The 14,888-nt window shown below is 37.0% G+C and overlaps 1 protein-coding gene across 1 annotated transcript; it reads right to left on the reverse strand.

The window, feature by feature from the left end:
* Window positions 1-6,575: 6,575 nt before the first annotated feature.
* Window positions 6,576-14,431, reverse strand: fhdc3 (FH2 domain containing 3). Its single transcript, XM_023281272.3, has 12 exons — window positions 14,341-14,431; window positions 12,846-13,345; window positions 12,508-12,569; window positions 10,391-10,493; window positions 9,898-9,983; window positions 9,396-9,496; window positions 9,205-9,275; window positions 8,935-9,042; window positions 8,578-8,648; window positions 8,327-8,444; window positions 8,073-8,237; window positions 6,576-7,860 (listed from the first exon to the last, which is right to left on the reverse strand). Exons 2-12 carry the CDS (start codon window positions 13,299-13,301, stop codon window positions 6,817-6,819), a joined length of 2,385 nt encoding a protein of 794 aa, XP_023137040.1. The 5' UTR covers window positions 13,302-13,345; window positions 14,341-14,431; the 3' UTR covers window positions 6,576-6,816.
* Window positions 14,432-14,888: the final 457 nt, after the last annotated feature.

Raw genomic sequence — 14,888 nt, forward strand, 5'->3', positions numbered from 1 at the left:
AAAAAAAAATCATCATGAATTTTGGCACAAAAAACGCCATAGTATACTATGTCAAAAAATGTCATTTTTCAACATGTTGTGAAAACATGCCATATGATGAAATAATGTAAAGGAGGCCGTGAAAAATACTCCAGAAACGTTTTCTTGTAAAAAAAAATCATGATGAATTTTGGCGCAAAAAAAACGCCAGGCTGTGAAAAACACTATGGTAAGGTTTTCTTTGTAAAAAAAATCATCATGAATTTTGGCACAAAAAAAAACGCCATAGTATACTATGTGGAAAAAAAAAGCGATTTTGCAACATGTTGTAAAAATGTGCCATATGATGAAATAATGTAAAGGAGGTCGTGAAAAACACTCCAGAAAGGTTTTATTTGAAAAAAAAAAAAATCATCATGAATTTTGGCGCAAAAAAAACGCCATAGTATACTATGTCGAAAAATGTCAGTTTTCAACATGTTGTGAAAACATGCCATATGATGAAATAATGTAAAGGAGGCCGTGAAAAACACTCCAGAAAGGTTTTCTTTGAAAAAAAAAAATCATCAGGAATTTTGGCGCAAAATAAACGCCATAGTATACTATGTCGAAAAAAAAGCGATTTTGCAACATGTTGTAAAAATGTGCCATATGATGAAATAATGTAAAGGAGGCCGTGAAAAACACTCCAGAAAGGTTTTCTTTGGAAAAAAAAAATCATCATGAATTTTGGCACAAAAAACGCCATAGTATACTATGTCAAAAAATGTCATTTTTCAACATGTTGTGAAAACATGCCATATGATGAAATAATGTAAAGGAGGCCGTGAAAAATACTCCAGAAACGTTTTCTTGTAAAAAAAAATCATGATGAATTTTGGCGCAAAAAAAAACGCCAGGCTGTGAAAAACACTATGGTAAGGTTTTCTTTGTAAAAAAAATCATCATGAATTTTGGCACAAAAAAAAAACGCCATAGTATACTATGTGGAAAAAAAAAGCGATTTTGCAACATGTTGTAAAAATGTGCCATATGATGAAATAATGTAAAGGAGGTCGTGAAAAACACTCCAGAAAGGTTTTATTTGAAAAAAAAAAAAAATCATCATGAATTTTGGCGCAAAAAAAATGCCATAGTATACTATGTCGAAAAATGTCAGTTTTCAACATGTTGTGAAAACATGCCATATGATGAAATAATGTAAAGGAGGCCGTGGAAAAACACTCCAGAAAGGTTTTCTTTGAAAAAAAAATCATCATGAATTTTGGCGCAAAAAAAACACCATAGTATACTATGTCGAAAAAAAAAAACGATTTTTCAACATGTAAAAATGTGCCATATGATGAAATAATGTAAAGGAGGCCGTGTAAAACACTCCAGAAAGGTTTGCTTTGAAAAAAAAAATCATGATGAATTTTGGCACAAAAAAAACGACATAGTATATACTATGTCGAAAAAAAAGCGATTTTTCAACATGTTGTAAAAATGTGCCATGTGATGAAATAATGTAAAGGAGGCCATGAAAAACACTCCAGAAAGGTTTTCTTTGAAAAAAAAAAATCATCATGAATTTTGGTGCAAAAAAAACGCCATAGTATAATATGTCGAAAAATGTCATTTTTCAACATGTTGTAAAAACGTGCCATATGATGAAATAATGTAAAGGAGGCTGTGAAAAACACCATGGTAAGGTTTTCTTTGAAAAAAAAAATCATCATGAATTTTGGCACAAAAAAAACGCCATAGTATACTATGTCGAAAAATGTCATTTTTCAACATGTTGTGAAAACATGCCATATGATGAAATAATGTAAAGGAGGCCGTGAAAAACACTCCAGAAAGGCTTTCTTTGAAAAAAAAAAATCATCATGAATTTTGGTGCAAAAAAAAACGCCATAGTTATACTGTCGAAAAATGTCATTTTTCAACATGTTGTGAAAACATGCCATATGATGAAATAATGTAAAGGAGGCCGTGAAAAACACTCCAGAAAGGTTTTCTTTGAAAAAAAAAAATCATCATGAATTTTGGTGCAAAATAAACGCCATAGTATACTATGTCGAAAAAAAAAGCGATTTTGCAACATGTTTTAAAAATGTGCCATATGATGAAATAATGTAAAGGAGGCCGTGAAAAAGACTCCAGAAAGGTTTTCTTTGGAAAAAAAATCATCATGAATTTTGGCGCAAAAAAAGTGCCATAGTATACTATGTTGAAAAATGTCATTTTTCAACCTGTTGTGAAAACATGCCATATGATAAAATAATGTAAAGGAGGCCATGAAAAACACTCCAGAAAGGTTTTCTTTGAAAAAAAAATCATCATGAATTTTGGCGCAAAAAAAACGCCATAGTATAATATGTCGAAAAATGTCATTTTCCAACATGTTGTAAAAACGTGCCATATGATGAAATAATGTAAAGGAGGCTGTGAAAAACACCATGGTAAGGTTTTCTTTGAAAAAAAAATCATCATGAATTTTGGCACAAAAAAACGCCATAGTATACTATGTCGAAAAATGTCATTTTTCAACATGTTGTGAAAACATGCCATATGATGAAATAATGTAAAGGAGGCCGTGAAAAACACTCCAGAAAGGTTTTCTTTGAAAAAAAAAAATCATCATGAATTTTGGTGCAAAATAAACGCCATAGTATACTATGTTGAAAAATGTCATTTTTCAACCTGTTGTGAAAACATGCCATATGATAAAATAATGTAAAGGAGGCCATGAAAAACAAAAAAAATAAAAAATCATGAATTTTGGCACAAAAAAAAGTCATAGTATTCTATGTCAAAAACAAAAAAAAAGCCATTTTCCAACATGTAAAAACGTGCCATATGATGAAATAATGTAAAGGAGGCCGTGAAAAACACTCTAGAAAGGTTTTCTTTGAAAAAAAAATCATCATGAATTTTGGCGCAAAAAAAACGCCATGTCGAAAAATGTCATTTTTCAACATGTTGTGAAAACATGCTATATGATGAAATAATGTAAAGCAGGCTGTGAAAAACACTCCAGAAAGGTTTTCTTAGAAAAAAAAATCATGAATTTTGGTGCAAAAAAAAGTCATAGTATACTATGTCAAAAAAAAAAGCCATTTTCCAATATGTAAAAACGTGCCATATGATGAAATAATATAAAGGAGGCCGTGAAAAACACTCCAGAAAGGTTTTCTTTGAAAAAAAAAAAATCATCGTGAATTTTGGCGCAAAAAAATGCCATAGTATAGTATGTGGTCAAAAATGGCCAAAAAACATCATAGCTTAGTATGTTGTCAAAAGTGTCACAAAAACGTCATAGTTTAGTATGTGGTCAAACATGTCACCAAAATGTCATAGTTTAGTATGTGGTCAAAAATGGTGAAAAAACATGTATGATATGTGATATTTTCTAAAAAACAAAATAAATAAAATGTCATAATATAGTTTGGAGTTGTCTGTGAAAAAAAGTCATAACGTCATAAAATTGTTGTCTTAACTATGTTATAGAAATATCAAAGTGCATTACATTCGTAAAATGATCATAATGTGGCATGTCAAAAACTGACATAGGAAGGTATTTTATGTCATCATGTAGTGTTGCTAAAAAAATGACAAATACCAATTAAATCTATTTTTTTTATGCATTTCACATATGCATTTCACATGCTAAACAACCAATTTTGACCAAAGTCCTTTACATGTTGTAAAATCAATTTTCACAGGAAACAAATATCTCATTGTATATTATGCCATAGTAAAAAGTCATAGTAAAGTATGTACAAAAATTCACAGTATAGTTTGTAAAAACATCATAGTGAAGTATGTAATCAAACATGTCACTGTTACGACCAGCCTAGGGGTTACTGAACGCAACATGAAGTGCCTGACTACATGTGTCTGAAGCAGCACACACAGCGTTTTCTCAAAGAATTTATTTACATTAAATGTGTATCGAAAAGCAAAGGTGGAGGTTAACAAAAACAAGTCAAAGGTAAGGTGTAAATGAATTAGGGGTGAGCTTTACGCCAAAAATAAACAAAACCACACTAGTCCTTAGGAGGTCGACTTACCTATCAAAATAAAAGGACAAAATTAAATACAAAGTCTTCCCTCCCTCTCTAACTCAAACAGGTGAACATGAATAAAACAAAAAGTAGCAGCTCACTACAGTACCTTGTTCTGCTATACAACAAACAAATTGTGCTGGATATGTGCCAGTCTGGACGGCATGGAGGATGGCCCACTTATCTGACCCTCTCTGACCCAGAGGCAACGTCATCCTGGTTTTCGTCAGCAGCCCGACCAATCCTGCACCAACCCGACCTCCTGTCGTCCAATCCTGGCGGGGGTGCAGCGCAGCTCTATTTGAATATTCAACATGCACACATCACAGAAAACAACACTATACACACGACAGCAATGATAACAGTCACAAAAACGTCATCGTACAGTATGTTGTTAAAAATAACGTCAGAAATGTTACTTTAGTATGTCGTCAAAAATGACGTCAAAAAAGTCATAGTATAGTATGTCAACAAAAGCATCACAAAAAAGTCACAGTATGTCGACAAAAATATCACAAAAACATCAAAGTATACTATGTCGACAAAAATATCACAAAAACGTCGCATGTCGTCAAAAATGTCAAAAAAAGTCATAGTATAGTATGTCGACAAAAAATATTAAAAAAACATAGTATAATATGCCATCAAAATGTGATAATTATTATTGCTGCTGTAGTTGTTTCTACAAGTATGTGACAAATAAATGTTAACTTTTTCAAACAGTCTTCGTGGAAAGAAGTTTTCAAACCTTTAGTCTCGAGTGTTTTACTAGTCTGGTTGTTCCTCGGCTCTCGTCATATTTGCTCTGGCTCTCTATGTGTTTTACCAGATTTGGAAAAGGCTCCAGCAGAGTTGGCAGCGAGCAGAAAACCCAAATCAAGGCTTCAGTTGACAGGTCACCAGTCAACAGCTATTTATAATAATGACAAACATACCTGCATTCTACAGGAGTGATTTTCCTCATGTGCAGGTAAAGATGTGTGAGGAGCTTAGAGATGACAGGAGCAGGAGTCATCCTCACTAATTCAGCTTCCACCTAGAAACAGAAAGACCACAAACAAACACACTGATATACTCTCAAACGTTCAACCTCACAGCCTCAAAATATCTGTTTAGGAAGTGTTGTGTTTCTAAATTCTGCTGAAAGCATTGACAGACATTCTCTTACAAGGTTGTGTAAAAAGCAGCCTGTCCTCTGAGCAACTGAGAAATCTTCTTGAACAAAGTTTCTACGTGTAAATCAGCTCAACAAAAACTAAAGCCTCAATCAGAAATAACAAGTACCACAAATTATAAACAACTTTCTTTGTTAACTCAGACTTTCTGCTTCAACCTCACAGAAAAAGGGGAGTTTAACGCGTCAGGTGACTGAAAATTAATGGCTTGTGCAGCTCTAGATCCAAAAGTAGGATGTTTCAACTCATGTTTTACTACAAATACATGCAATAATAAATAAATACAATGGCTGGTTGTTAGTTTATTCACTACTAATGTCACTTTATATACTGGATTGAACTTGAGCAGTGGAAGAGAGAAGGAATTTAATTAAATTATGGAGATTCAGAGAGGTAATGTTGCGCAATGTTAAGTTAAGCACGGTTTAATTCAAACCAGCTGAATGTTAAATTTCAGTGCAGCTGAACGGGTTTCAGTTAACCTTAAAGTAAAATAACTTTTTTAAAAGCTAAAATACACAGCAGAGAAATACAGGTTGAGAAGGTCATTCTAATAATGAGGACAGTTGCAGCAGCAACTAACACAGGTGTTCAGCGGTAAGTTAGCCACCTGTGTTAATTAGCCCGCTAGCTAACTTAGCCGCTTAGCTAGCTAACTTAGCCCGCTAGCTAGCTAACTTAGGCGCTTAGCTAGCTAACGCGTCCGGACCAACTGCTCAAACACGACAAAACACAACTTTTTACAAGTCGCTGACTTAACGTACAACAAAACAACGCTACAGGTTAGAAGTATTTATCTTCTTACCGTGTTTTACTCCACAAACAAGATCAACAGCAGCCAGAGATGCTACCAGACATGCCGACCATAGATACACAGAATACTAGATACGCTAGCGCGCTGTCTTCTATATTATCTATGGTCTGACCAATCACTGCTCTCTGGCTTCGCCCTCTGAGAATCTTGTTGTCATTTGGCTCCACACTTGCTGATGACCATTTCTGGTCTCAGAAAATAAAAAAAAATGACCTTTTTTCGTTTCTGTCTCTTACTGATTTTACTTTTTTGTTATTCTAAATATAAAATAAAAATCAAAGCATTTTAAAAATTTCGTATATCCCTTTTTGATCATGAAAAGGAAAAACGCATTGTATTTCAATTTTAATTTTTGTATTTTTAAAACGAAAATCAAATAACCACTCATTTTTTGTTTTTCAATACCAGTTTCAGAACAGAAAATCCAATTGCCAAAATATACAGGACTGAGACATTAGGCCCAGTCAGACTTCCAAGGACAGGCAAGGATTAAAACATTTGAAACTGAGGAGGTGTAAAGATTACTTGGCAAAAATCAAGATGACAAATAAGTGTAATAAAATTAGAATGTCACTCTTTATTGTGCACAAAAAGACAAAAAGGAAAGACAGCGATTTTTGAACGTGGCCTGACTCAAAAATCAAAACCTTCACAGTTCAAAGCAAGTCCACATTTGCCTTGTTTCCACTGAAGAGTAAAATTACAACAGTAAAAAAGTTTAACGATATAAAACACAGAACAATAATAATAATGGTCTCTTTCTCTCAATAAAATTCTTAATTAGATCCTTTAAAATTTGCTATTCCAAATCACCAGATTTACTTTTTCCTCCGATGCGTCTGAAGAAGGATATAAATCCAGATGTGCTCACTTGCCCCTCGATGTGATTCCCCGTTTTACTGCAGAGCCTTGAACAGACTCCAGGTTCTTCTTCCCTCATAGTTTCTGTCCTTGAACCAGAGGAGTGTGACCTCTGAGATATGCTTCTCTGGAACAAGTCTCCAAGTCGGAATCCAGATGCAGGAGATTGTTTGGTTTCATCCACTGAAGCAGACCTTGCGATCGAACCCTGCGACAAAGCTCTCTGACGAGTGCAGTCAGGAAGAGACGCAGAACCCCCAGATGGAGAAGTTACACTGTTCCCGTTGGAGGGAGCTGGTAGAAAATTGCACCCATCAGTCTCCCAGACTCCGTCATCCTGGTTGTCTCCACCGTATGTTGATGACAGTCTTCGTTGGTGGGTTGCTCGGTGTGTCTGGGGACTGTTTTTTCGGGGACAAGTAAAAGGGCTCAGGATTGTCCACGGTGAGCCCACATCCCCATCATTGGTGAAGAAGAAGTCTCTGGTTCTGGGCCGAGGGGTGCAAGGGACAGGAGGTTTGTCTTGTCCTCTCTCTGAATGTCGAGGAGTGCCTGAAGCCCTGTCCCCATCAAGGCTGCCTCTGCTCCTTTGGTAGTGAAGCACCTTCCGAGTTATCTCACGTATCTTCTCAGCGTCTTTGTTTTCTACTTGTCTCTTTTCCTTGTCCTCTTTTTGTAGTTTGGGTTGTTTCTTCCCCGGACTGTTCTGGCTGGTAGGGGATTTTGCCTCTGTTTTTGTTACCAGTGGAACAGACTGAGAGACAGAGGGCGACCCTTCGATTGGGGGCAGTATGCTCTTCTTGCATCTGGCTAGACTTTCAGGGACTGTGGAAAGGAAGCTGTGCAGGACCGACTCCAAACACGAGGAGTCACCGTTGGGCTCGGATCCTGCGCTGGACAACGTGGAGCGGCGTTTTCCTACAACACGGACACTTTCCTTCCTCTTGCGTCTCTGCTCTGCTGCCTCTCGCTCTCGGTTCTCCTGCAGTTATGCAGAAAAAAAGGACATACTCACAAAAGGGTGCAGGACGAAGAATTCAAGTGAACAGTAAACAATCAAATTTTGAGGATGACATTTTGAGTAATACGTTATATTCCTTCAATGCAAAACAACAGCACAATTTTTGTTCATGGTGATATTTATTTTCTGTGTAATTTACAGTGCATAATAGAACATATTTGAATATCTCTTACCTGCACAGCTGTTTCAAACCTCTTACAAAATGAGTGGAAGATGGAGCAGCACTCCTCTAGTTTGAAGGCAGCAGGGTCTTCACAGAAGTACTCAGCAACAGCATCACTCAGCACTGTTAGTTCCAGAAGCAAGGATTCCACATCTTCAATCCTGGCCTCTGCCCTCTGAGAGATGAGAGGGGGGTTTAACTGCACAAAGTGTTCACAACTTCAGTTTTATAAGTTGAAGGTCAAATAACAAGGCCAAACTTTACCATGAGAAATGTCTCCAGTTGTTGCAGGAGGCCAGGCTGTCTGCTGCTGTACAGTTTCACCTCCTTGATCTTCTTGACTTCCCTCTCAAAGTCTGTGATTACCTCGTCTTTGCAAATTCTGTGGTAACATTTACATACAGACATTACAGACAAAGTCAGCATGAGCGATACAGAATTGTTTCTAAAACCATCCAGGTGCTGTAGCAGATTCTTTGTATTTCAATGGCTGTCAGTGTACAAACAATAATCACCTTGCTGCCATTCCAATGTGATCAAGCTGGCTGGGAAAAGTGAGCAACTCAGTGTCGATATCCTCTACTTGCTGTGGATGGGGGATAAACAAGAATGAGCAGTAGATATGGAGAAAAAGTCAGCTGCATGACTTTAACTCTGTGAAGACTCTTAGTCATCAACGTCAAATAATTTGAGCAAAGCTAAATCAAGGCAGCTGGGCTGACCAGTGGAGAAGTCCGACCTTTTGGATGAGAGATAAAACATGTCTTGATTTAACTGAAATAAGTTATTGGGGATATAGCACGCTAGACAAGGTTTTTGTGAAAACACAAGTACTTCAGTGAGCATCTGTCCATCTCAGGGCTCCTCCTCACCTGGGCTACATAGTGCATGAGGTTCATGCCAGGCTTGTTGGCCTTCGTGTCTGCCAGCTTAAGCAGAGAGGTCATCCTGAATCCAATGGCGTTGGCACTGTGACCACCCTGAGGAATACATTATTTGGATAGTTCATTTATCACTATAATAAACACTGGAAAAGAAGACTTTAAAAGCACCAAGGGCAGCTTAAATGCATCGGATATAACACATTAGAGTAGTAAAAAAAAAAACCAAAAAAAACATGATTCTAAAAGAAAAATACCAACAGCGTTCATGTAATTCCCGGCTTTTAATACGAGTCGAATGACTGAATGGAGGTCATCACATTCCAATAGCTCTAAGGTGAGAGAAGAGAAAAGAATGGAGAAAAACAACCTTAATGTAAATATCAAATCAGAACTGAGTCGTTTAAAAAGAACAGTTGTTGGTGGCTGGACGGATGTGTTTGAAATGTTACCATTAGCTGCTTTGGTCATGATGGCAACAGAGTTCTTCACCTCCTCCATTAGAGGAAAGAATTCCTCCCTCAGCACCATCATCTTCAGGAGTTCCTCAAAGCTAAAGATAAAATACATCAGCATACTGCTGCTCAGTGCTGCATCAGTTATTGTAATATTAGCAGATAGTATTACACAACATGAACACTAGTAATTTTGGGGTGAGGATAAAGGTCTTTGCGACAAAAGTGGTAGCCTTATTTTTAAAAAATATAATAATAAAAGGTAAATAAATTATAAAAAAAAAATAACATGACTTGTGCAAGGCAACAAACACATGCAAAAACTATACTATAATTTTTTTTTCCCACTTTTTTGATGTTGTAAATGATGTCCTATGATCACTAATTAAAGAGGAAAATAAGAAATTGCAGCCATGTTAGCTGGCTTGGGATTGCAAAGAACATTTCTTAAGTGAATTAACACCTTAAAAAGAAATTTTTAAAAAATCTCCAGACTCACCCTGGCACTTTGACCAGCTGCACCATGAACTGGTCGGCCTCAGGTAACACAGAGAGGTTCCCACTGAACGACAGCAGATGCTTCACCTGCATATGGACATAAATATGACTCAACAAATGACATCTGTGTTGTTTCTTTTTTTTTTTTTTAAAAATACAAGAGTAAATAGGTAGAAACAGGACATTGATATGTAGTTAAGACATGAACAATGTTGGACCTAATGAAATATTTGCCATGATGGTCATATGTACTATTTCAAAAATATTGCAAAGAAGTTAACTAATTCTAAATAAAGTATGGCAAATGATAACCTTAAAAAAAGTCATTCTTGTATTTCATATTTTAATATTCTCTTTCAATAGAGAAAAATGCAATGTCCAAACATAACTTAGGAGGTCTCTTAGTTCTTATTCTATAACTTCTACTATGATCATAAGGCTTATTTTATGCATATAGATGAACAAAGATGAGCAAAGAGAGAAGCTATTGTTACCTCATTTTCCTCTGGCAGCAGTTTACAAAGCTCTTTTAGTTTGCCCGTTTCAAATTTGTGCCAGTTGCCTTGACGGATGTCCTCGACAATTTCTTTGACAGGCCTGCAGAGGGAGACAAAAGTCAACAATTAGAAAAAAGGTGCTTGTATTGCCTTAGGTCCTGCTATAATTAGCAGAATGTATTAAAGATTATGAGTCTTCTGAAGTCATCTCGGTTGTTTTTCTTCCTTCTAAGCTCCCACTGGCTTCTGTTCACTTTAGAACAATGTCAAATAGAAAATACAAAGACTTAACACATGTTTGGTTGTCCACCTATATACAGTTGGTTTTGTATTTTATGCTGTTGACCGGAAACTCCTGCAGTGCCACTAAAGACTCAAAAGGTGACTGCTGACTGTCATGACAGTCACAAAGTCAAGCCCTGAAAACAATGAAACATAGATGTCTTGACAGTAACAGTGTAAGTTTAGTCGCTGCTTCTAGTGAAAACGCTGCATACTGAATTACAGATTCTGAATTACAGTTCTTCTGGGATGAACATCTAATGCAAACGGTGAAGCATGAACAGTTGGTGTGTTTCAATATGCAAATTTATGCAGCAAGGTGCTTCAAAATTAGCATGGCTTTCTATTATGTGGAGAAGAGAGAGGGGCTATGGTATAAAAACAAATTTCCTAAATTGTACTAATTGTGTTTACAGGAATATGTTCGCCTACGGATGTGGTGAGTCTAGACCGGTATCCATCCAGCAAGTGACAAAATGCAGTCAAATAGCATCGTTGAGCCATGACCACACAGAAGCCGACATAGTTTAATTTGACTGAAAAGCTTAAAGAGGCATCATTAAAGTGCTCAGCTGTTGACAGATATTGAAAGTTCATTTGGTATTCAAAGTGAGAGCTGAGCAAACTTTGGACTGAAAGTGACACCATCTTGATAAGGTACAGACACAGAAACTGGTTCCAGTGCAAAAGAAGCCATATGAATGAATACGAGTGTAGCATGTTCAGTTTTCCACTGAACTCGGAACTACATCTTAAAAAAAATTAAAATAAAAAAAAAAAAAAAAAAAGAAAAGAAGATGTCGATTTGATCGTGTTTTTTTGCCCCTCAAGGCTACATAGTGGCTACTCTAATGTATTCAGCATGGACAATGGAGAGGAAAACTGCAGATGTGCATTTTTCAAAGGGAAAACAATAATAATTCTACCATTATTATTATAAACAATGACTCTTCATCATATTGTAGATTATTTTCAACCCTTTGATGCGCAGTGTGGGTCAGGAGATGCCCATCTTCCATTGGATTTGGGTCACTTTTGACCTATGTTGCACATAAAAGAGTTAAAACCTCTGACGTTCTTGTGTTAACCACAATTTTTAAGCTGTGGCCGAGTTGGATCGCAAGTCCCAAACACCTCACTGTATTTTCCACAGTCCAAAATCTGTAGCAACCACAATTAGTAACTGGATATTTACTCCTCTAACTTCCAACCACAATTTATGACAGAAAAAACTGCTTGGGAAAAGGTGACAAAAACCCTCACACATCACTGCCCTGTAGGTGCTAACCAGCACAAGTGGAAAACTGTATTTTAAAAGGAAACAAGTGATCCAGCTGCACAGAAAAAAAAAATGCATGAGCAAGTTCTAAAGGTGAACTCTTTAACTAAAGAGAAAATCCTGCAAACCTGCTGGATGTCTCCTTCATTTCCATCATGTCTGCTCAGCCTCACCTACTAGGTCAGCAGTGTGTTTTCCTACCATTTAGGGATTAATAAAGTAGGTCATACACACTGAAACAAATGTGTTGCTCTCAAAATGCTCTCAAGGGGTGTTTTAAAAGCTATTTCCATTTATTTGCATATGGTCAACTGAGATAAAGAGCCTGCTGGTTGGGTAATAACAATCATAGTGGAAGTAACTGGTGCATCGAGATCCGCATTTCTGACGGTGTTTGACATAAAAGCTGCCTGCTCGGCTCTAAAAGTGTTGATTTGCATCTTGTGCGCCTTGTTGCGCTGTAGTGTTCTCTCACTATATCATATTCAGTTCATTTTTCTTGAGACATTTATTTTCACTCTCCTTTTTGATTTTACTTCAGCGGTGATGTTACCTCTTGAAGTGTCGCAGGAGGATTCCAATATTCATGCTTCTTTTGGAGTCAAGAATTGTAACCTAATGGCAAGAAACACAAATGACAAAAAGGGGTTTCAAATTTCTACAGTCATATTCAAACTAAGACACAAGTCAGTATTCAATATTACATTTCATGAGGAAGTGTTAACACTCCTGAACAGTTATACTTCAGCAGTTCCTCATTGATGGCATGACTACCGTGGAACTTTAACAAATCAGTTCCTACTTGTGCGTTCACTACTTCCCTTGTTTGTGCATTTTGTGTTTACATGTCCAGATAATCTAATACCAGTAACTGGAAATCAACTTTTTTACCTGAGGCTCCAGTGGAAAGGCGTCCATGCCATCACACTTCTTGGGACCAGTGACCTTTGAATTGCGTAGCGAGGCCCGTTTGTCCACATGACTGAACAGCTCCTCCATGCTCCGGATGTCCAGCACCAGGTCCCTCTGGGGCCGACTGGACGTCCACACATTCAGTTTGCCCAGAACACGCTGGCTGGGGATGGTGTCCCAGTTCAGCTTCTTCATGGAACGCCTCTGAATATTACGGCCGCTAAATGGACACGGAGGAAGAAGACTGGGAGGTGGAGGAGGTGGAGGTGGAGGAGGTGGTGGTGGTGGAGGTACAGCTGGGATATGCATCGCAGGAGGCAAAGATGATGCTTGGTGATCTGAATCTTCCTGAGCATTCAGCGGCAAAGGAGGAGAAGAGTCTTGATGTGAACAGTTGGGAGGAGAAGCCGATTTTAAAATCAGCACTCCCTCCATCGAAGATGATTTAAAGAGGATGAAGTGCTGCTGCCCACTGAGATCTGAGGAAACATTAATAAAAATCCATTAAAAAAAATTGTTGAAATGAATTTTAGTCAAAATTAGTTAAGAACATAACATAATGTCTAAATATTACTTGGTATTTGTTTGAAATGTAATGTTGAAAATATCCAAATAAGCTCAAGCGACTTGAAAGCCATGGAGGTGACTAAATTTCTTAATATCAACATCACACTGAATAAGAAAAATGTTATTAAAACAATCACATTTCAACAACTGTTGCTTAATTTGTTTGGTCACATTTATTTTGAGTGACCTGGCCTTTTGAGTGAAAACATATACCCAAGGCAGACATTGTTGTGTGTCAATATTGAGCCATCAGTTCCTCACTCAGACATTATTGTTTTATCTCCTACTTCTCTATCTTAAAGCATACAGTGACATGACTTCGAATGTCCCCTCCGAAATAATTTTCTTCCCTTAGATTAGGCCTGCACCAAACATCATTTAGAAATCAAAGTTATTTAAGGTTTCCTTCTCCGTAGCAAACATTAACGTCGTCATATCAGTTCAATTCAACTTATTTTACCTATTCCGACCCAGTGATGTATTCGGCATAGATGCCATCCACCAGACATTTTATTCGCTGTATAAATTTTACATTCACATTAGTTTCAACAGCGTTTGCTACATTATTCGCTGTGTATTTTCGATGAGGGAAGCTGTTCAGTTAGCAGGGCAATCAACTGATTTTAAACGCGTTAACACTGAATCATAGCACATTTGGTGGTAGCCGAATATTAAAGCTGACAAAAGTGACTCAGGAAATATCCAGTGTTTTAAAAATATATCCCCTCGATTTCCGATAACGACGGCATCATTAATTTCACATTTTTTGAAGCGAAATTCGCTGTCATTTCTTTTAGGGGCTCACACAAACTGAGAACTCAACCAATTTACAGAGTAACACGCACAATGACGTTTTAAAAGGGTATAGACTTTATCACAAGGATGAGTTTTATTTCATTTTACTCACCTGCTTTAAAAATTAAAGCTGTCCAATGAGTCCTCACTCAGCTGTGCCCTCGTGTTCCTGCAGATTAACAGAGGCAGAGTGGCTCCCAAACAGCAGGCACAGGTGCACAGTGAATCCACCAATCATATTCAAGTTAGTTTCCGAGTAAAGGAACGCCCTTTTTGGGAGATCAGAAAAAAATGGAGTAAAACTGATCAAAATGGGCCATGGCTTCTAATATTAACAACAACAAAAAATAATAACAGGTAACATGAAAATATTTCCCTAGACTTAGAATGTAAGTGGAAATAACTGCCATATTTTTATAGCTGCATAAAATATAATAATAAAAATACACCTGCAAAATGTGAACTGCTGGTCTTCAAGAGACAGCTAATTCAGAAATGTATGCTCAATAGTGTTTTTGTTCTTGCTGTAATCAAACTAAGGAGTTTAATTACTTGAGAGAAATTTGAGAAATGATGATAGATTAATATTATTTCTGAGTAGCCTGCATTTGATTTTAATTACAGTTTTACTTGACTGAATCCAGATGGTGGCCTCTCTGT

The sequence above is a fragment of the Amphiprion ocellaris genome, chromosome 14, assembly GCF_022539595.1.
Source record: "Amphiprion ocellaris isolate individual 3 ecotype Okinawa chromosome 14, ASM2253959v1, whole genome shotgun sequence".
Classification (NCBI taxonomy): Eukaryota; Metazoa; Chordata; class Actinopteri; family Pomacentridae; genus Amphiprion; species Amphiprion ocellaris.

What these genes read in the sequence shown, in the direction of transcription:
- fhdc3 (XM_023281272.3), bottom strand. Translation starts at nt 13,301, where the DNA reads ATGGAGGGAGTGCTGATTTTAAAATCGGCTTCTCCTCCCAACTGTTCA. An exon ending in CCTTTCCACTGGAGCCTCAG is followed by an intron (nt 12,570 to 12,845) that starts GTAAAAAAGTTG and finishes TCTTGCCATTAG; the next exon opens with GTTACAATTCTTGACTCCAA. An exon ending in TCATGCACTATGTAGCCCAG is followed by an intron (nt 8,649 to 8,934) that starts GTGAGGAGGAGC and finishes CCCCATCCACAG; the next exon opens with CAAGTAGAGGATATCGACAC.